At 44.3% G+C, this 22157-nt stretch overlaps 1 protein-coding gene across 1 annotated transcript in view; it reads left to right on the forward strand.

The window, feature by feature from the left end:
* The window catches only part of LOC142662998 (uncharacterized), a 79345-nt gene that overhangs the window by 50272 nt on the left and 6916 nt on the right, over positions 1–22157 (forward strand). Inside the window, exons 9-15 of the mRNA XM_075841292.1 lie at positions 7030–7185; positions 7268–7391; positions 7924–8021; positions 8111–8222; positions 12394–13188; positions 14710–14775; positions 18398–18610. Of these exons, the coding sequence (XP_075697407.1) occupies positions 7030–7185; positions 7268–7391; positions 7924–8021; positions 8111–8222; positions 12394–13188; positions 14710–14775; positions 18398–18610 (1564 nt within the window). The remainder of the gene's footprint in view (positions 1–7029; positions 7186–7267; positions 7392–7923; positions 8022–8110; positions 8223–12393; positions 13189–14709; positions 14776–18397; positions 18611–22157) is intronic.

The raw sequence follows: 22157 nt of genomic DNA on the forward strand, positions 1-22157 counted from the left end.
CCACGTAACTGTACGTGAAACAGATGGAGCTGGCTCAGGAGCTGAGCAAGCGACATCACCGCCGGGTGACAGCTGTATGTTACAGCTGGCACCCTGAGGTATCGGCCAGGACCGGAGCTAGCCTCCGATCCGACCGATTAACCCCTCGCATGCTGCGTTCAATAGAGATCGCAGCATGTGAGGAGTTTATAGCAACCGGCACCCCAGCAACGTGATCGCTGGGTTGCCGGTGGCTGCAAAGGCGATCGGAGGCCTAATACTTACCTCCCGGTCTGCCAGTAACGAAATCCTCCTATGCCCCGTTGTTGGCGGGGCCCAAAAGGCTTCCGGTACCATCGGCAAGATGGTGTCGGCTCAGAAGCTAAGCCGGCGTTATCAGCAGTGGGTGTCCGCTGTATGTTACAGAGGACATCCCACTTTAAAGGCAGGAACCGGAGCTAGCTCCGCTCCCTGCCATTAACCCCTTCAATGCAGCAATCCAATCAATCGCTGCATTAAAGTGGTTTGTATGAAATCGGCAGCCTGCCATGTGATGGCAAAGCTGGCGACTGCTACTATGGCAACAGGAGACCTAACAATGGCTTCCTATCTGCCATTACGGAAGCCGATTAGGCCCCGTCCAGAGGCGGAGCTTGATCGGCTTGCTGTCAGTGAACAACTGACAGTTCTAATATACTACATAGGTAGTGCAATGTATTAGAACATCAAACAAACAGTTGGAGCTTCAAGTCCCCTAGTGGGACTAAAGAAAAGTGTAAAAATAAAAATTTCAAGTAATAAAATAAAACACAATCGCCCTTTTTCACTTATCAAGTCATTTATTATTGAAAAAAATAATAAAGCCATACATATTTGGTATCGCTGCGACCGTAACGACCTGAACTATAAAAATATTATGTTATTTATTCCGCACAGTGAACGCCATAAAAAAAACAAACTAAAAAATACTGACATAATTGCTATTTTTTTGGTCACTTTGTCTTCCAAAAATTGAAATAAAAAGTGATCACAAAGTCGCATGTCCCCAAAAATGGTACCTACAAAATCTATACCTCGTCTCGCTAAAAACAAGCCCTCATACAGCTCCATCGACGAAAAAATTAAAACCGTTATGGCTCTCCCAACTTGGCGACAGAAAAAAATCCATTCTCTTTACAAAAGTAATTTTATTGTGCAAAAAGTTGTAAAACATAAAAAAGTGCTATAAAATAGGTATCACCGGAATCGGACTGACCTGCAGAATAAAGTGTGTAAAACAAATGACACACCAGGACAAGACTGTTTACAAAAAAATCTTCCTTATAGTACAGGAGATGTAGTGCTCAATGCAAAAAAAAGTCAATTCAATATTGGTGATATCATCATTTCTTTGCAGAGTTAAAGAAAAATGCTCCAAATTGTTGCAAAAACATGTGAGTGATCTATTTCCCAGGAGGATATATATAAAACTCTGTGGGGTAATGACCCCTCCTACCCGTTCCGTAGTGTGTTAAAGTCCTGTTCCGTTCTTATGGCTGGGGACTGGGAAGCCTCACTTGTTTCTTTTATATGATTTTAGGCAATCAATCATTATTTTCTCCCGACGCGTTTCCTTATGGCCAGAATTCCTCAGGGGAGATAAGGCCAGATAACCTCCTTGACAGGGGGCACAAATGAAGTTGGAGCTGTATTGAAGTTTCAATCTTCTGCAGTGGCAGAGATTCCTCAGAGCACTTGTTTCCTCGTGCTGGAGTAAACGCTGGTTCCGGCGTGTGACATTTTAAACGAAACTCTAGTCCTATTCCAGTGATTCAATTATTAATTATTGTAGAGTATACAAAATATCAAGTCCTGCGGTGGAAGGCTTCAAATATACCACTAACACCTTACCCTGCAGAATAAAGGTAACATGTCATTTATAACACGTGGTCAACGGCGTATAAAAAGAACTAAAAACATATGCCAGAATTGCAGTTTTTTGGTCATCTGGCCTCCCAAAAAAAAAAGGATAACATGTGATAAAAAAGTCGCCATTTAACAATTTTTTGGGTGTGTGTCTCCAGTGGCATAAGCTGGGCATGACATATTTGCCACTGAAATGGTATATCTAGGGAAAAATTTAAATTTTTACTTTGCACCGTCCGCAGCGCAATCATTCATGGAAAAGGCCTGTGGGGTGAAAATGCTCACTACACCCCTTAATAAATGCCTTGAGGGGTGCAGTTTCCATAATGGGGTCACTTCCCAGGGGTTTATTTTTATTATTTCACATCAGAGCCTCTGCAATTGTGATCCAATATTTTGTAAATTGTCAAATTAGGCCTTAAAGAGGCTCTGTCACCAGATTTTGCAACCCCTATCTGCTATTGCAGCAGATCGGCGCTGCAATGTAGATTACAGTAACGTTTTTATTTTTAAAAAACGAGCATTTTTGGCCAAGTTATGTCCATTTTCGTATTTATGCAAATGAGGCTTGCAAAAGTACAACTGGGCGTGTTGAAATGTAAAAGTACAACTGGGCGTGTATTATGCGTACATCGGGGCGTTTTTACTACTTTTACTAGCTGGGCGTTGTGTATAGAAGTATCATCCACTTCTCTTCAGAACGCCCAGCTTCTGGCAGTGCAGACACAGCCGTGTTCTCCAAAGATCACGCTGTGACGTCACTCACAGGTCCTGCATCGTGTCAGACGAGCGAGGACACATCGGCACCAGAGGCTACAGATGATTCTGCAGCAGCATCGGCGTTTGCAGGTAAGTCGATGTAGCTACTTACCTGCGAACGCTGATGCTGCTGCAGAATCAACTGTAGCCTCTGGTGCCGATGTGGCCGACACGATGCAGGACCTGTGAGTGACGACACAGATCTGCACTGCCAGAAGCTGGGCGTTCTGAAGAGAAGTGGATGATACTTCTCATCAGAACGCCCAGCTAGTAAAAGTAGTAAACATGCCCCGATGTACGCACATAATACACGCCCACTTGTACTTTTACTTTTCAACACGCCCAGTTGTACTTTTGCAAGCCTCATTTGCATAAATACAAAAATGGTCATAACTTGGCCAAAAATGCTCGTTTTTTAAAAATAAAAACGTTACTGTAATCTACATTGCAGCGCCTATCTGCTGCAATAGCAGATAGGGGTTGCAAAATCTGGTGACAGAGCCTCTTTAATTTTACATGGTACTCTCTCACTCCTGAGCCTGGTCGAATGTCCAGGCAACAGATTAGGGCCACATGTAGGGTGTTTCTAAAACCGGGAAACAGCATAATAATGAGAGAGCTGTCTTGTTATGGTGGCACAAGCTGGGCACCACATATTGGCATATCTATGGAAAAAATCCCATTTTCACTGGCAGAAACTGGTGTGCACTCGATGTTGCAATCACCTGTGGGGTTAATATGCTCACTACACCCCCTAGGTGAATGCCTTGAGGGGTTTAGTTTCCAAAATGGGGTCAATTTTGGGGGATTTCCACTGTTTTGGCACCGCAAGAGCCTTTCAAACCGGACATGGTGCCTAATATATTTTCTAATAGGCCCCAAAATCCTTTAGGTGCTCCTTTGTTTCTGAGGCCGGTGTTTCAGTCCATTAGCACACTAGGGCCACATGTGGGATATTTCTAAAAACTGCAGAATCTGGGCAATAGATATTGAGTTGCATTTCTCTGGTAAAACTTTCTGCGTTACAAAAAAAATAGATGAAAAATGAATTTCTGCAAAAAAAAAAAGACATTTTAAAATTTCACATCTACTTTTCTTTAATTCCTGTGAAACGTCTAAAGGGTTAAGAAACTTTCTAAATGCTGTTTTGAATACTTTGAGGGGTAAAGTTTTTAAAATGGGGTGACTTATTGGGGGTTTCTAATATATAAGGCCCTAAAATCCGCTTCACAACTGAACTGGCCCCTGTAAAAATCGCCTTCTGAAATTTTCTTGAAAATGTGAGAAATTTCTGCTAAAGTTTAAAGCCTTGTAACGCCCTAGAAAAATAAAAGGATGTTCAAGAAACGATGCAAATATAAAGTAGACATATTGGGGATGTTAATTAGAAACAATTTTGTGTGGTATTACTATCTGTCTTAGAAGCCGATACATATAAATTTAGAAAATGCAAATTTTTGAAATTTTTCGCTAAATTTTGGTGTTTTTCACAACTAAATACTTAATGTATCGAGCAAATTTTGCCAGTAACATAAAGTCCAATGTGTCACAAAAAAACAATCTCAGAATCGCTTGGATAGGTAAAAGCATTCCGGAGTTATTACCACATAAATTGACAGGTCAAATTTGAAAAAATTAGCTGTGTCCTGAAGGCCAAAACAGGCTGCGTCCTTAAGGGGTTAAAAAGACCACAAATTGGACTTACATGCATTGTAAATCATCTAGACACGGACCCACGCCATGCAGCATCACCAGACTGGAGAGAGCGGGAGGAGACTTGCTTGCCAAATCAGAGGAGAGAATCGGCCAGCATCGTGGCGCATAATCGGAGCAGAGAAAGCAGGAGAAGGAGCGTTTCCAGCACCGTGGAGCTTCATAGGAGGGGAGGGAGGCTGTTAGGGGAGGGGAGGGTGCAACACGTGTCAATGCTGCACTGAACAACACCCACAATTGCTGAGCAAGGAAGCCTACAGACTGCCACTGGGGTGTCAAGACACAGAACCAATATGTCTAATGAACTAATAAATAAATCAATCAATCAAAAAGTATGAGAAATATATAAACTATATTAGTCCCCACTCAGAGGACAAGATACCCCCCCCCCCCCTACAATAATTAGACAGACATAGTACAAAAACAATTAAAAAACATAAGTAAAAACAGTCCCAGGAGAATAAGCGTCTCACCGGACAGGATTGTGCCACAATCACTATAGAATTATTAAGTAAAACCCTCAAAGGCAGGAGTGACCTAGGACTATCCTCCCTATTGTACCATAGTATACAGAGGTGAAGTGGCCAACCGTACAAAGGTAGTAACGTTCCCTGAATAGGTTAGTTACCTGTGGTGCACGTGATGGCAAAAGAGCGTAGTCCCCTGAGGACACATCTCAAGGTTAGCATAGAGGTGGGATATAGATAGCGGAGTCTGGCTGGGAACTAGGAATGAGAGGAGGAGACATACTGGCGTACAGTACTGTAAAAGCATGAGAGGGGGAGCCATGCTGGGGACTCGGAATTAGAGGAGGAGCCGTAATGGGGACCAGGAATAAGAGGGGAGCCATGCTGTAGACCTATGTTGGGGAACAAGATTAGAGATAAGAGCCATGCTAGGCCAGGGAATGAGAGGGGAGCCGTGCTGGGGACCAGGAATGAGAGGGGAGCCGTGCTGGGGACCAGGAATGAGAGGGGAGCCGTGCTGGGGACCAGGAATGGGAGGGGAGCCGTGCTGGGGACGAGGAATGAGAGGGGAGCCATGCTGGGGACCAGGAATGAGAGGGGAGCCGTGCTGGGGACTAAGAATGATGGGCTGTTTATTTGTGTGCTGTACATGTTTGCTGACTGCAATACACACTTGCATTCTGTGTACTCTTTTACTTGAGAGGGTCCGTCCCCATAAAAGATAACTTTTCTGTGCAATTTTGGGTGGTCAGCTCAAAGAGCCTTCACTGAAAACTGTGTTTATTGTTTTTTTTACGTGTCTTTGTTTAACCGGTTGATTTTGTTAAACTTTATATCATTTTATTTTTGTCCCACAAGTAGACTTTTCCATTGGAGAAAGTATTGGGAGGGTTCCTCCAGCTCACCTTATCGCAGTTGTATAGAATCGCGCACGGGTCCTCGTGTCGGCACACGTATAGGATACAAAGAAAGGCAAAGAAATGGATCCAGCGCTGTATCCTCTGTGTCTTTAAAATAGGAAACTATTTCCAAGTTTTATTATACAATGAAAAAATAAAAACAATAGCAATGCAGGTAGATATTCCAGGACTGACAATGAGACAGGATAGAAGCCATGACTAAGGACGCAGTAGGCGTCAGAAACGCGTAGGCACCGCTCATACTGCCACAATCCCTCCATTTATCCGGGAATATCTACCTGCATTGCTATTGTTTTTATTTTTTCATTGTATAATAAAACTTGGAAATAGTTTCCTATTTTAAAGACACAGAGGATACAGCGCTGGATCCATTTCTTTGCCTTTCTTTGTAGACTTTTCCATTGTATTGTTTTTAATAATGCATTGGAATACCTGCATGGATTACTACCTGTTCATGTAAAATGCAAAGGTAACTGTGAGTGCAAAACTGAGGTATTCCCAGGATTCTCTCATAGTAACACATTAACATAGTTTTTAAGGTTGAAAATTTAATTCAACTTATCGTCCTTTAATAAAGTTTTGTTAGGTTCAGGGCTGTCCCATAAAATCCTTTCCTGTGAGGCTGCACCCGCTATTGACCGCTGTATCCCGCATCAAAATTTGCAGCGAAGTGGCACCTGTCAATCACAGACGCAACTCCCTTTCCCATCATGTGATCAGGCAGGCACAGCAAATGCACGGCACTGTTAGTTAAGTACCAGCACCCTACATTTACAGGACAGGAAGGGTTATATAGCGCCAATATATTCTGCAGCACTTTACAATTCAGGGGGTTCTCATACAAATAAAATCAGACATTACAGTAACAATTCAAACAAGAGGAGTCGCAAGAGTTTACAATCTACGAGGTAAAAAGGTGTGACACGAGGTAAAAGTGCCTGATTTGTACAATGATCCAGCCATGTGTTGTACAAAATTGTGAAAGGCGTAAAGCTGCATGAGTCGGTCACCCAGCCACTCACAAGAAAAATCATGGAGACTGGAGTGGAAGGTTTGGATTATTGAGAATGTTAATCATAGATCGTTGGAGAGCACGGGTTCGGTGGTAGACCGCGATGAGGGAGGAGATGTAAGAGGCGCAGCACTGTGGAATTCTGAATTCGAGAGGGAATGGAAAACTAGTGCGGAGTCTGGCTGCTGCGTAGATTGTAGAGGAGCGATATCAGTGAGGAGACTTGCAGAACATTACAGATGATGTTACTGGTTATTTTCTTTGTAATTACCAGAAATATGGGCCTGTAAAGAAGTCCAGTAAAAATGTGACCCCTCTCTGGGAACCGCATGTGTCAAAAGGAAGGTGCAAGACCCGGATACATGAAAGAAATGATGAGCAGAACATCCTAGAACTTGCCAACAAGATCATTCATCTGCTGACCGGAGAGGTGAGGACTACCGGGAATGCTGGGACATTATATAGTAACACTATGAAGGTGTCGGGGTGATGACTGTCTCATTGTGTGTCAGGTTCCTATAAGATGTCAGGATGTCTCCGTCTATTTCTCCATGGAGGAGTGGGAGTATATAGAAGGACACAAGGATCAGTACAAGGACGTCATGATGGAGAACAACCAACCCCTCATATTATCGGGTAAGGGGAAATTGGGCTGAACCGGCAAGATAGGCTGAGGATCTAATGTCAGTCGTAAGGGCAAAGAGGGATTGGGCATGTTGGATTTCGACATGCCAGATCCTTTGTTCCAACAGGAAATAAGCTGCTGGCATTGGTGTCAGGAACTCAATCCATTGAAATAAACATGCACGCTTGGCCAAGAATGCATGTTCATGTTCGAGTGTTCAGACAACAGCCGTCTTCCATGTCATATGACAGATTTGCTTCCCATCAATAGAAGCCCGGACCAGTCCTCAGATCAAGGCAGATATCGATTGGTGATCTGTCGTATTAACTTATGGGGTCGTCGTCTTCTAACGACAACTCTCACAGACCAAGCGTGAACGGCAAGTCGCTCAAGAAACGGCTGTCTGAAATCACAAATGTAACGCCAGCTTATCTGATCTGTATGGCCAGCTTTACTATTGTTGATTTGGTCCCTCCCATAGATCTAACTGATCATCACATATAAACAATGTAGTAAGTTATTTTGTGTCTGTGTTTCTTTTAGATGGATCCATCTACTCTAATCCACCGGGAAAATGTCCCAGTCCTTTTTATTCCCAGGTTCATCCAAGGGAAAATTCTAATGTCCATCAGGATCATCAGGTAGATGGAAGTGAGGCCTCACCAAATACCAAACCATTAAGCCACATATTAAGTAAGGCATACGTTTTATTGGTTATACGGTTATTTAGGATGAAGACTTCATGAGGATTAAAGTTGAGGAGATACAGGAAGAGCAAGTGACATATGTGATGGGCGATCAGAAGTATGAGGAGGAGGAACGTCTTACTTGTATCAAGGCAGGTGAGTAATGGCCTCAAAATCCAGGGAACCATATATTCTCCATGTTGAATTATTGCAAGTCTTCTGTGTTACCTTTCTGCCCTGTGAGAAGAATTAGGTTCCTTCATCACATCACAAAATAGATCCGAAAAGGGCATGTAACTTTATTCGGTTAGCTTCGGTATGAAAGTAGCTTTAGACTTCTCGAAGTGATGTAACCAGTAAGTTATCAAAAGACGTCCATGACCCTTGCTGATTTCCTAATTGATGGGACTCTGGAAACCCCTTCGATAAGTGGCAGATATTGTATCTCAATGACGGAACGTGCCCTTATTGTAGATCTCCCTGTTTAAGCTTAAATTTAGAAGTGCGGAATTTGTATTTTTCTTTTTTTTTTCTTGTCTGTTCGAATCTAATGATTAAAATTCGTGGTTAGAATATGAGGACTCCTATTGATATCTAGATTGCTAACCTGGACCTTTTACTCATTTTCTCTATAATAAAATCATACAATGCAGGAGCTTTTTTTTTTTTTTTAAATCAAACCAATTTTATTGATACGAACACATAACAGAAATAACATAGTAACATTCACATTACAATTTTCCAGCATCGTATACAATAATGACAGCATATCAGAAAATCCCCAACTTCCCCCTTACCCCCCTCCCCGCACGGTCCCCCACTATATCTCTGCCCTTTGTTTCTAGTACCAATACTGGCCAGAGCACATTTCTTTTATCAAGTTTCCCCACCACCCCTTTTTGCTCCAGACTCTACCATCTCCAGTTCCTCAGACAACTCTCGCCCTTATTCTGTTTAGTTCAGGTGACAGCACCTCAGGGCAGGCCATCCATCTGCTCCATTGTTTCTCAAATTTTTTTTCCGTGCCCCTTTTAGAAAATATCTTATTCTCCATCAGGATATTATAGTTCACCATTCCTACAATTTCCCTCATCCCTGGTGGCTCCTCATCCAGCCAGTGTTTAGCAATGCATTTCCTTGTTTGATATAATATCTTGGCAATTGCCAGGTTTGCCATTCTGTCACTCTCCATTTCTCCCACTACTCACAACAACATAACTTTAGGGTCTGCCGCCAATTCCCGACCATACACCTGTTTTATCAGATCCAATACTTCCCCCCCATAGGGTCCTCAGAGCCTCACATGACCAAAACATATGTAGTATATCCGCTTTCTCTTCCGTGCACCTAGGACATTTAGCATCCGCTCTAATACCCATCTGCTTTAATACCCACGGGGTTCGATACACTCTGTGTATCAGGAAGAGTTGTGATCTCCTCTGCGCCAGACTGAGCGATAAGTGACATGTGGATGCTAATATCTCCTCCCACTCCTCCTCAGTCAATGGACCAACATCCCGTTCCCATTTCGCTTTTGCCAGCATCATTGGGTTTCCCAGGTGTTTGGACAGCAAGCTCCTGTACGCCATTGAGATCAGGCCTTTGGTCATGTCAGCCCTTCCCACATACTCCAGGACCCCAAGAGCACAGACCGTCAGGTCCACTACCTGCGCCTGCGCCTGTAGGGCATGACGGATCTGCAAATATTGATAAAACATATTGTGCTCTAGTGGAAATAGGTCCTTCAACTGCTGAAATGATCTCAGCCCGTTATCATCATATAAGTGTTGTATTCGTCTAACCCCTGCCAACTCCCATTTTTGCATGCCCTCTAATTGGTATAATTCCCACAGGACCGGATTATGCCATAGGGGAGTGTATTTGGTGCACATTCCCACTCCCAGGATCTGTTTGCATTGCCACCATACTTTATGTATCAGGAGTAACGTTGGTTTAGCACTCGCCAATCTCTTAAAGGTATGCGCTTCCAGACTCTCTAGTGGATTATGTCCTCCCCCCATGTATGACAATAAACGTGCACTGGCACCCCAAGTCTCTGTGTCCTCCCATCCCTTAAATTGTTGGCTCTGGGCAGCCAGGTAATATATCCAGGCATTTGGCAGCGCGACCCCCCCTTCATCTTTGGGCAATTGCAATTTCTCCAATTTAATCCTTGGAACCCCTTTTTTCCATACCAGATCCCGAAAGAGATTGTGCAAGCGTCTGAACCAGTGCTTAGGTATCCATACTGGGGAGTTATGAAGAATGTATAAAACTTGAGGCATAAGGATCATCTTGATTAGGTTAGTCCTCCCCAGAGCAGAGAGCGGGAGCCTGTTCCAGGCATCCACCTTTTGTTTCACCTTAAGCAGCAGTGGTGAGACATTCAAAGACATATAGTCTTGGACCCTAGCTGTCACCTTAACCCCTAGATACGTAAATTCAGAAACTATCGGAATCCGGATCCCCCCTCCAGTATCTACAATATTCACTGTATCAAGTGGCATCAAAGCAGACTTGGTCCAGTTAATATTTAATCCCGAGAACTCCCCAAACCTTGTGATTGTATCCATTACTACCTGCAGTGTATTCTCCGTGTCCGTCATATATATTAAAATGTCGTCTGCATATAATGAAATTTTTTCCTCCATTTCCCCATATTGCAAGCCTCTTATACGTTCCTCCTGTCTTATGAGGCACGCCAGTGGCTCTACCGCCAAGGCGAATAGTAATGGTGAAAGTGGGCACCCCTGTCGTGTACCCCGGGCCAGTGAAAATTTCTCAGACATTGTACCATTCACCCGTATGCGGGCTGTAGGGGCCACATACAGCAACTGTACCCACTTTACGAAGTTAGGGCCGAATCCCATCTTTTCTATTACCCGCCATAAATACCCCCATTCTACGCAGTCGAACGCTTTTGCAGCATCTAACGTTAGCACCGCCCTTCCTCCTTGCTCATCCGGTGCCGCCTGAAGATTTAAAAACAGCCGCCTGAGGTTGACCGCTGTCGATTTGGAGGGCATGAACCCCGATTGGTCTTCATGCCCAACATGCTGTACCACCCTGTTCAGCCTCAGTGCCAATATCTTTGCCAAGATCTTGACATCCGATGTCAACAAGGATATTGGTCTGTAGGACTCCGGTAGTTGGCTGTCTTTCCCCTCTTTTGGGAGAACCACTATCGTAGCCTCATATAGGGAGTCTGGTAATTTACCTCTGTCAAAACTATCCTGCAAAGTACTCAAATATTCTGGCGCTAGTTCCGACCCATATTCCTTATAAATTTCCCCCGGTAACCCATCTGGACCCGGAGCTTTCTCATTTGCCATATCTCTTATCGCCTGTTCCAACTCCTCTAGTGAAATAGGGGTCTCCAAACTTTCACGGTCCTCCCGGCCCAAGGTAGGCAAATTAATGTTTCCCAGGTACTCGTCCAATTGCTGTGTGTTGTAATGCACTTTGGATGTATATAGGTCAGTATAAAACCGCTGGAATATTTGCAGGATTTGCCCCGTGTCTGTCTCCACCCTCCCCCCCTCCCCCCTAAGGCCATGAATGAAATTATTGCCCCCATGCGGTTTTGCCATCCTAGCGAGTAATCTCCCCGCCATTTCCCCTTCTTCATAATATTGCTGTTTAAGGAATAGTCGTTTATTATCCGCCATTGTTAGTTGGTGATTTTTTAACAGCGTCTGTGCCTCCACCCAATGTTTAAGTGTCTCCTCGGATCCCTCTTCTACATGTCTCCCTTCTGTTTCTGTCACCCGCTCCTCTAAACTTTCTCCCAACTGCCTGGATTTAGTTTTAATTCGTTTAATATTTTGAATGAATACTCCTCTCAGCCAGGCTTTCATGGCATCCCACAACACTCCCCGCGGCACCGACTCAGTATTAAAATATTCTTTTATCAGGTTCCGTATTTCCTCACCATCCATTAATCTTAACCAAAACGCATTCCGCTTCCAATTCCCGGGGTTCCTGGTATGCCTTACACCCACTTCCAGCGTCACCGCCATCGGAGAGTGGTCTGACAATGCCCTCTGTAGGTACTCTATTTGCGCTATGTACGGCACCGCTGAAGCTGAGCATGCTACCATGTCTAGTCGGGAAAGTGACTGAAATGTGGATGATGCACACGAGTATTGCCTCACCCCTGGATGTTTAATGCAGGAGCTTTAGGAGAGATCAGCTTGAGGCTGTTTTAAGAAATAAAATGCAACGAAAAAGTTTCAAAATTATATATATATTTTTTTCATCCGATACAAAATAAACATGTCCATTGACCAAATTTGATTTTAAAGAGTTTGTTTTATTTGATTTTCAGCAGAAACGCACAGAAATGGTCATGCTTTGGCTGGTCGTCTTGGTCTATATCCAGATTGCAAAGTTGAAGAAGTGAACGTCATAGGAAATCTTCCAGGAGAAATCCCTGTTACCCCGAATATACACCCAGCCCTTCATGGTTTAGATCACTCATATGACCCCATTATACACAGAGGTTTTCCCTCTGATCCATCACATATGACTATGCTCCGTTCATCTCATCTCAGCGATACACTATACACAGGTTCGAATTCTCATAAGTATTTCACACTAGTAAATGATCCTGTTATGAAACAATTTTCATCTTCGGAGTATGGAAATCAGTTTAGGTTTAAAATGTATCTTTCCAAACATCCGAGGATTCATGGTGGGGATAAACCATATCCGTGCTATGAATGTGGTCGATCTTTTGCACAGAAATCTAATCTTGCAAATCATCTGAAGATTCACACGGGGGAGAAGCCATTTGTATGTCCTCAATGTGGGAAACGGTTTACCAAGAAGTCCAATCTACTGGAACATCTTCGAGTTCACACGGGAGAAAAGCCGTTTCCATGCTCGGAATGTGGGAAATGTTTCAAGAATAAATCGCACCTGGTGGAGCATCGAAGAACTCACACCGGGGAGAAGCCATATCAGTGTTCTGAGTGTGGGAAAGGTTTCACCAACAAGTCCAGGCTTCACGAACATCTCAGAATTCACACGGGGGAGAAGCCTTTTTCATGTTTGCAGTGCGGGAAGTCATTCACAAAGAAATCAAACCTGGCTATACATCAGAGAAGTCACAGTCATTCATGATGGCAGGACCATTTTGCTGTATCTGTACAAAAGTTACTTTATATATTTATTTTTTTTGCCAATAAAGCAAATTTCAAGAGGGAATACTTTTCCATTGGGAGTTAGCTAGTTCATATCCATATAAGCTTGGTGAATGTCTATGTCCAAAACCATCTCCATTAATATGGAGGCGCTCCACTGATTATTGCCATAGATTTTGGGACATGGCTGAGGAGAATTGGATCTAACCAGGCACAAAACATTAGTGAGATCGGATACTGTTATTTATCAGTAGGGCCATGTTTTAAATCTGCATTTAACTTTAATTCCAGGCTGTTTAATGTGGTTAAGGCCCTTTTACACGCGCCAATTATCAAGCAAACGAGCGTTAATATGAGCGCTCATTCTCGATCATTGCCCTGTGTAAACAGCTGTTCATCGGCTGATCGTATCGTTCATGCAGCATGAAATATTATGGAAACAGTACGATGTGCTGCCGACATGATGGAAATGTATGGGGATGAGCGATCGTAGTAATGATCGCTCGTCCCCGAGCATTGCTCCCTGTGAAAGAGGCAAACGATCGCCGATCAACGATCTGTCTCGTTGAATGGCGCTCGTTGACACAGCCCTATTCACATTTTTTTTTTTTTATCGTTTGCCAAATTATGCATCAAGAAAGGACCTCCTCTAAATAGTTGCCCCAAAGTTAGTAGCTCACAATTAGACTGTTGTAAAAAAATAAAATTGGCAGCAGAAAATGTAATAAAATAATAATCTTTTAAAAAAACGTACCTGCAGCGGTGATACCGATAAGTACGTCACATGACTGTAAGGACCGTTTTTAAAAGCTCAGCATAATCATTCTGTTCCTGACGTTTACTGCGAGTTTCAGCCTTTTTAATACAGAAGAGGTAAAAATCCACTGTGAATCGGCAAAATTCACACGTAACCAATGCAGGTTTTGACATGGAAAATCTGCTACATATCTGCTGTGTGTATGGTATCCTAAGGCTAGATTCACACGGGATGGAAATCTCATCCACGTGTTGCTGAACATTTTCCGTACGGAAATCAGAGCTTGCTGAGGATTTTCAAAATCGCAGCATTCTCATTCTGTCCTGGATCTTCATTACGGGTTTCACCCTTTGCAGGTAGAGGGGGTGAAATCCACAGCAGTATTACATGCAGATTTTGCAGTAGAAAATCTGCAGCATTTCCGTTCCTTGTGAATCCAGCCTAAGGGTAGGGACACACAGCGTAAACACTGGATTTCCCGCAACGGATTGCATTGCTGCTAGGGTGATATGCTGTGGATTTTCTGCAGAGTGGATGAGATTTGAGCAAACCCCATTCGCACACTGCAGAAAAAAATCAGCTAATAAACGTTCATAAACTGACCTGCGGTGCGTTTTTTTTTTATCTGCGGCATAAATTGACATGCTGAAATTCTGCTCTTCTGTTGAGGGTTTTCTCTTAAATTCAGATTAAAAAAAACTTTTTGGGGTTTAAAAATAATAACTTTCATACTTACCCCCAGGCTTTGTCATAGAGACGCGATCCACTTCTGATTGCAGCCCGGCCTTCTGGAAGGAAGTTTCATCCCGTGTGACTGCTGCAGCCAATCAAAGGCCCAGGAGGCCGGGCTGTACTCGGAGCAGGGGGATGCATCGCTTTGACAACAGACCCTGTATGTACTTATCCTAAGGCTGGGTTCACACGAGCACATTAACGTCCGTAATGGACGGACGTATTTCGGCTGGAAGTCCCGGACCGAACTCAGTGCAGGGAGCCGGGCTCCCAGCATCATAGTTATGTACGACGCTAGGAGTCCCTGCCTCTGCAGGACAACTGTCCCGTACTGTAATCATGTTTTCAGTACGGGACAGTAGTTCCATGGAGAGGCAGGGACTCCTAGCGTCGTACATAACTATGATGCTAGGAGCCCGGCTCCCTGCACTGAGTTCGGTCCGGGACTTCCGGCCGAAATACGTCTGTCCATTATGGACGTTAATGTGCTCGTGTGAACCCAGCCTAAGGCCGAATTCAGACGAATGTGGTATACGGCTGTGTGATGGCTGTTAAAACAACGGCCGTCACGCAGACGCATGCATTTCAATTGGGTCATTCACACGGCCATTGTTTCAACGGAACATGTGAAGGGTCCCTTGAAAAATAGAACGTATCCGAATTTTTTCCGTTTTCAAGGATCCCGCCATAGACTCAAGTCTATGGTGACCCACATGGCTGTTTTCACATCCGAGTTTCCCCACGTTCGTCTGAATCTGGCCTAAGAGTTTATATAACTTAGGCTTAAATATTAAAAAAACATTTCTGCCGAAGTTCACACTTTGAAAGCTGGGAGTGTTGTCCTGGTATCTTCGAAATCCAAAACGTCCTTCAGAGATCAGATCATGATTTATCCCTCCAGGGAAAAGGTTTCCATTGCTCCAGAGTCCAATGCTGGTGGCTTTAGGCTGGGGGTACATCCTGATTTTTTATGATTACGTTTTTTATTCTATTGCTTTGTGTAAAAATCTTAAGGCCCCTTTACACGAGCAAACGAGAGTTCATACGAACGATTGTCCCCGGGTATGAACAATCGTATTGGCGATTATTGCTCCTTGTAACTAGAGGTAATGACTGCCGATGTGCTGTATGGTCAACCGGCGCTCGTTTTTCTGACCAGTATCGGGCTGTGTAAAATCACCTTAAGACAACTGAACGCCTTAACACATGAATGTCGAAATAGGCAAATTAACATGAATTTATAATACTTGCTCCAGGCATTCATGTGTTAATGAAGGGGATATGAATGGCGTTCTCCATGAGTAAGCGAGTTTTGGATATACATATGTTATTCAGGCCGTTTGGCTGTTCATGGGTTAATGAGCCCAGCCACAGTAATCAGGACTGTCAGCAGGAGCCGACCTACAGGGAACAACAAGAGATTTATTTCTGTGCTGCAGCCAGGAAACAAAAGTAATAAAAGCCAAAAATACGGAAAAAATATCCCGGTATTGGCGATACGTTACAATGATGACGGATGTGGAACCTTCACTTTAATTCTGCGCAACGTTTGGTACAGACACTGCCTGAAAACTAGAATATAATCCCTTTCAAGTTGACCTACTGATGTAGCAGAGTTGATTTTATACAATTGAAAGTCTATGAGTCTGTACATTGCTTGCTTGGCGCTTTGTTTTAGCGCTCGGTGGGGGTCTCGAACTTTCACAGATCAAAACTTCTGACGTTAAAAGTTTAGTTACATTTTAATACCAACATCAATAGTGGTCTAAGTGCACACTTCAGTCTTTTCCTTCAGGGTGCTAGCTGTTTTTCCAATGGTTAGCACCCTGACCCATTCATTTCAATGGGGCCATGCACGCCTCAGTTTTTTTGATGGTCCCGTTGCTCCGTTCCGACAAAAGTAGAGCATGTCCTACTTTGGTCCGAGATTCCGTGACCGTGAGGCCCATGCAAGTCTATGGGGCCGTCAAAAACACTGAAGGCACACGGAAGGCATCTGTGCGCCATCCGTGTGTGACTGAGCTGTTGCCTAGCAAGCGCCGGGCGGGCAGAAAAACATTACAGAAATATTACAGTAATCGGCAGCCACTTGTCTCTATCAATCACTGATAGAGAAAAGAGGCGGCTGATAAAAATAAACTAAAAATCAGTTCATACGTACCCGGTCATTGTCTTGGTGACGAGTCCCTCTTCTTCCTCCAGTCCGACTTTCCTGTATGACGCGGCAGCCTGTGATTGGCTGCAGAAGTGGTCACGTGGGGTGATGCGTCATCCCTGGAGGCCGGACAGGAGGAAAGTAAGTATGAACTTATTATTATTTTTTTATTTCATTAAAATTGTATTTGCCAAGCATGGTACTTTCAGCACCCTGGACAGTACCATGCTCGGCGCTCAGAAACGGAAACACGGAGTGCACACGGAAATCACACGGCCGCTAAAACGAGTTCACGGACCCCGTCAAAAACGGCTGTGAAAATGGTGATGGAAGTGTGCAGGAGGTACTAAGTGTGCTAAGGTAGTTTCACACTGGCCGTTGCAAGCGGTGCCAGGGGGGGGGGGGGGTCCTGGATTATTATTGCTATTATTACATTGTGTGCTTCTTATATACTCCTTTTCATTCTTCTGCTATCAGCCGGGTGCTTCAGTATATGCCAGTAAGGGGTTGCGTTGTTCCAACTGGTTTGTTGTGTTTTTTGCCCGTTGAATGTAATGCAAGGACTAGAGGCAAAAAGAGGCGCAAAAGACGCTCCGAAACGAGCACAGCGGTTTTTTTTCTGCCAGAGGCGGAAACCGCTGGAAGAAAGAACATGCTGCTTTTTTTTCCACGAGCTGCCAAACGCCGCCCGGGGAAAAAACGCCTCTGTCTCCCATTGAAATACATGGGGGTGATTTGGGCCATTTTTCAACGCTAATTCCGATGCAGTTTCCACGCCAAAATCTGCGCCAAACAACTCAGTGTGAACTGACCCTATTAGCTACTGACTTTGGTTACATTTGTGATCATTTTAATTGCAGTCTTGAGCCCTGGGGGGTACATTTCTGCATCCCTGGTTATTTAGGTTATTTATAGGGTTAAAGCGGTTTCCCATGAACAGCGCTAATCTATCCACAGGAAGTCCTCATAACGGATACAACCAAGGTGCCCTCCAACGTCTACGACCACAGATGTCTTAAAAAAATAGACAACCAGAGAGTTCACAATATTAGTGACCCCGTGAGCGTCGGCCACAATATTCCCCCAAAACAGTAGTACCCAACATACGTGCCTGCCACAGTAGCTGCCATAAAAATCAGCCACAGTAGCAGTATAGCAGTGACACCCAAAATGGCCCCATATGTGTCAGCTACAGTGAAGGAAAAGCAGGTCACTGCTATGGGGCACGTAGGCAAGAGGTGATGTAGGCTGGAGCCACAAGGGTTTGCCACAGTGCTCACCAAAGAGTTTGCAACAATTTTGCTATTGCTGCAAGTCTGGAGAACCTGCTCTTTGTCTTCTTTTGGGGAGGATCTGGACCACGACAAAATGGCTGCCGCCGTTTTGCCTCGAGGACAGATGTATAACTATGGGACTGTAACTAGGGGAACAAAAGACGTCACGCTGTCCATATATGGGCATTGCATAGACGAAAATTAAAGGGAACTGACCAATGAGGGTGAGGGGATGTGGTCAATCGGATAACGTTACCACCTTCATTCAGGAAAACAACGGAGAGACAGGAAGTGGAGGGTAACAAAGAGGAGGTGGCAGGTAACGGGGCTTTTTCTGCAGGAGGAGCGGACTGTAGCGTCCTGTCTGCGTGATGTTCTGCAGGAAGAGCAGAATATAGTGTCCTGTCAGTGGAATGTACCGCAGGAGTCCCTGTCTGTGTGTTCTAGCACAGAAAGAGCAGATATTAGTCCTATTTTGTGTGGTATGCTACAGGAAGAGTGGAATTTAGTGTCCTGTCTTTGTGATGTACTGCATTCCAGAGGAGGGGAAATGCAGTGTCATGTATGTGTTTTATATGACTGGATGTAACACAGAAGCAGCAGAATATAGTGTCCCGTCTATGTGTAATACCATATGGAGTGTAGGTACCGTCTACAGGTGGAGCAGATTGTAGTGTCCCGACTATATAACCGTAAGAACATAATGCAGCGTCTCTCCTGTGTGAAATACCATAGGAAGAGCAGAATGTAGTGCCCAGTCTGTGTTCTACTGCAGTTGTAGCAGATTGTAATGTCCTGTCTGTGTGTTATACTTCAGGTAGAGTGGATTGCAGTGTCCTGTCTGTGTGTTATACTTCAGGTAGAGTGGATTGCAGTGTCCTGTCTGTGTGTTATACTTCAGGTAGAGTGGATTGCAGTGTCCTGTCTGTGTGTTATACTTCAGGTAGAGTGGATTGCAGTGTCCTGTCTGTGTGTGATACTTCAGGTAGAGTGGATTGCAGTGTCCTGTCTGTGTGTTATACTTCAGGTAGAGTGGATTGCAGTGTCCTGTCTGTGTGTTATACTTCAGGTAGAGTGGATTGCAGTGTCCTGTCTGTTATACTTCAGGTAGAGTGGATTGTAGTGTCCTGTCTGTGTGTTATACTTCAGGTAGAGTGGATTGCAGTGTCCTGTCTGTGTGTTATACTTCAGGTAGAGTGGATTGCAGTGTCCTGTCTGTTATACTTCAGGTAGAGTGGATTGCAGTGTCCTGTCTGTGTGTGATACTTCAGGTAGAGTGGATTGCAGTGTCCTGTCTGTGTGTTATACTTCAGGTAGAGTGGATTGCAGTGTCCTGTCTGTGTGTTATACTTCAGGTAGAGTGGATTGCAGTGTCCTGTCTGTTATACTTCAGGTAGAGTGGATTGCAGTGTCCTGTCTGTGTGTTATACTTCAGGTAGAGTGGATTGCAGTGTCCTGTCTGTTATACTTCAGGTAGAGTGGATTGTAGTGTCCTGTCTGTGTGTTATACTTCAGGTAGAGTGGATTGCAGTGTCCTGTCTGTGTGTTATACTTCAGGTAGTGTGGATTGCAGTGTCCTGTCTGTTATACTTCAGGTAGAGTGGATTGCAGTGTCCTGTCTGTGTGTTATACTTCAGGTAGAGTGGATTGCAGTGTCCTGTCTGTGTGTGATACTTCAGGTAGAGTGGATTGCAGTGTCCTGTCTGTGTGTTATACTTCAGGTAGAGTGGATTGCAGTGTCCTGTCTGTTATACGTCAGGTAGAGTGGATTGCAGTGTCCTGTCTGTGTGTTATACTTCAGGTAGAGTGGATTGCAGTGTCCTGTCTGTGTGTTATACTTCAGGTAGAGTGGATTGCAGTGTCCTGTCTGTGTGTTATACTTTAGGTAGAGTGGATTGCAGTGTCCTGTCTGTGTGTTATACTTCAGGTAGAGTGGATTGCAGTGTCCTGTCTGTGTGTTATACTTCAGGTAGAGTGGATTGCAGTGTCCTGTCTGTGTGTTATACTTCAGGTAGAGTGGATTGCAGTGTCCTGTCTGTTATACTTCAGGTAGAGTGGATTGCAGTGTCCTGTCTGTGTGTTATACTTCAGGTAGAGTGGATTGCAGTGTCCTGTCTGTGTGTTATACTTCAGGTAGAGTGGATTGTAGTGTCCTGTCTGTGTGTTATACTTCAGGTAGAGTGGATTGTAGTGTCCTGTCTGTGTGTTATACTTCAGGTAGAGTGGATTGTAGTGTCCTGTCTGTGTGTTATACTTCAGGTAGAGTGGATTGTAGTGTCCTGTCTGTGTGTTATACTTCAGGTAGAGTGGATTGTAGTGTCCTGTCTGTGTGTTATACTTCAGGTAGAGTGGATTGCAGTGTCCTGTCTGTTATACGTCAGGTAGAGTGGATTGCAGTGTCCTGTCTGTGTGTTATACTTCAGGTAGAGTGGATTGCAGTGTCCTGTCTGTGTGTTATACTTCAGGTAGAGTGGATTGCAGTGTCCTGTCTGTGTGTTATACTTCAGGTAGAGTGGATTGTAGTGTCCTGTCTGTGTGTTATACTTCAGGTAGAGTGGATTGTAGTGTCCTGTGTGATGCACCACAAGAGGAGTGGAATTTAGTTTCCTGTATGTGTTTTATACCTCAGCAGGTGCGTAATGTCAGGGGGATGTAACACAGAAATGTGGAAGTGTTTTATACTAAAGGAGCGTGCTGTATGTTGTGACCCCCAAAAAAAGCAAGGACCACTGGACCACCAGGACACTGATCATGTGATCGACCTCCTGAAGCATAATGCGGAGTATTTCACTGATCACCTGTTCCTTACCAGACTTTTTGTTCACCAGGGATTGAACACTAAGGCCCTGTTCACACAGAGTTTTTTGACGTGGAAACCGCGCCGCAAATCTTAAAAACCGCCTCAAAATGCCTCCCATTGATTTCAATGGGAGTTGGACGAGGTTTTTTACTGCGAGTAAAAAAAAACGCGTCGCGGTAAAAAGAAGCGACATGAGCCATCTTGAGGCGGTTTCTGCCTCCAAAACCCCATATCAATCAGTCAGAGGAAAAAAACGCCTTGGCGAGTTTGTCAAACCACTGTGCAAAAAAGGTCTGGAGCAGTTTTTGCAGGAGGAATTTTCCTCCTGCGAAAAACTCTGTGTGAACACAGCCTAAAGGCTCCTGCACATGCAGCGGAAAATCGACAGCGCATTACAGTAGCAACAAAGTGGATGACGTTAATCTCATCCAGACGCTGCTGAAAAAAATCCATAGAGAGCCTGCGCGGAAATTCAACTGCAGTGCGGCTTCTCATTCTGCAATACGTCAATTTATATTGCGCAAATGCTGCCGAAAAATTCTGCTTCATTTCCGCGACGTGTGCAGGAAGCCTAAACCATTCTGGAGTTGGTCCCATATGATGCTACTGATGATGTGGGATATACCGTGTATAATGACTATAATCCATATATCCAGATCACCTAAAGTAAATGCCCCTTCAACGCAATAATGCTAGCACTATGTAAAGAGGACCTGTCACTGGTCCTATAAGTAGAACTGGTTATCTGACCTGATTAGCGCTGTCTCCCTGATTCCAGCGCTGTTTTTATTTTTTTTCTGGACCCCCGTGTTCCAGAGATATGGCTGACTGTTGTGTCGGCTCCCCATATGCTAATTTGCTTTAGTTAACCAAGGGGGTGGAGCTAGCTTCCCTGCCTCTGATGCTGACCAATCAATGCGAGGCAGTTTGAGGGTAGTTGACTCCCTTTATGCTGTTGTTAGCCAACCGAGTGTGAACACAGCAGTGGGTCATATCTCTGGAACGGGGTGGGGGGGGTCCATGTAAAAAAGAAAAACCGCGCCGGAATCAGGGAGACAGCGCTAATCAGGTCACATAACCAGTTCTACTTATATATGACATAGTGACAGGTCCTCATTAAGCAGCAGTTATTGAAATCAAAGGCTTCGTATTTGATCTTAGTCTTTCACAGCCTGTTGAGTTGAAACGTCGCTCTATATTGGACCTAATGGAAGTCGTCGCCTGAAGAA

This window comes from Rhinoderma darwinii, chromosome 11 (genome assembly GCF_050947455.1).
Source record: "Rhinoderma darwinii isolate aRhiDar2 chromosome 11, aRhiDar2.hap1, whole genome shotgun sequence".
Lineage (NCBI taxonomy): Eukaryota > Metazoa > Chordata > Amphibia > Anura > Rhinodermatidae > Rhinoderma > Rhinoderma darwinii.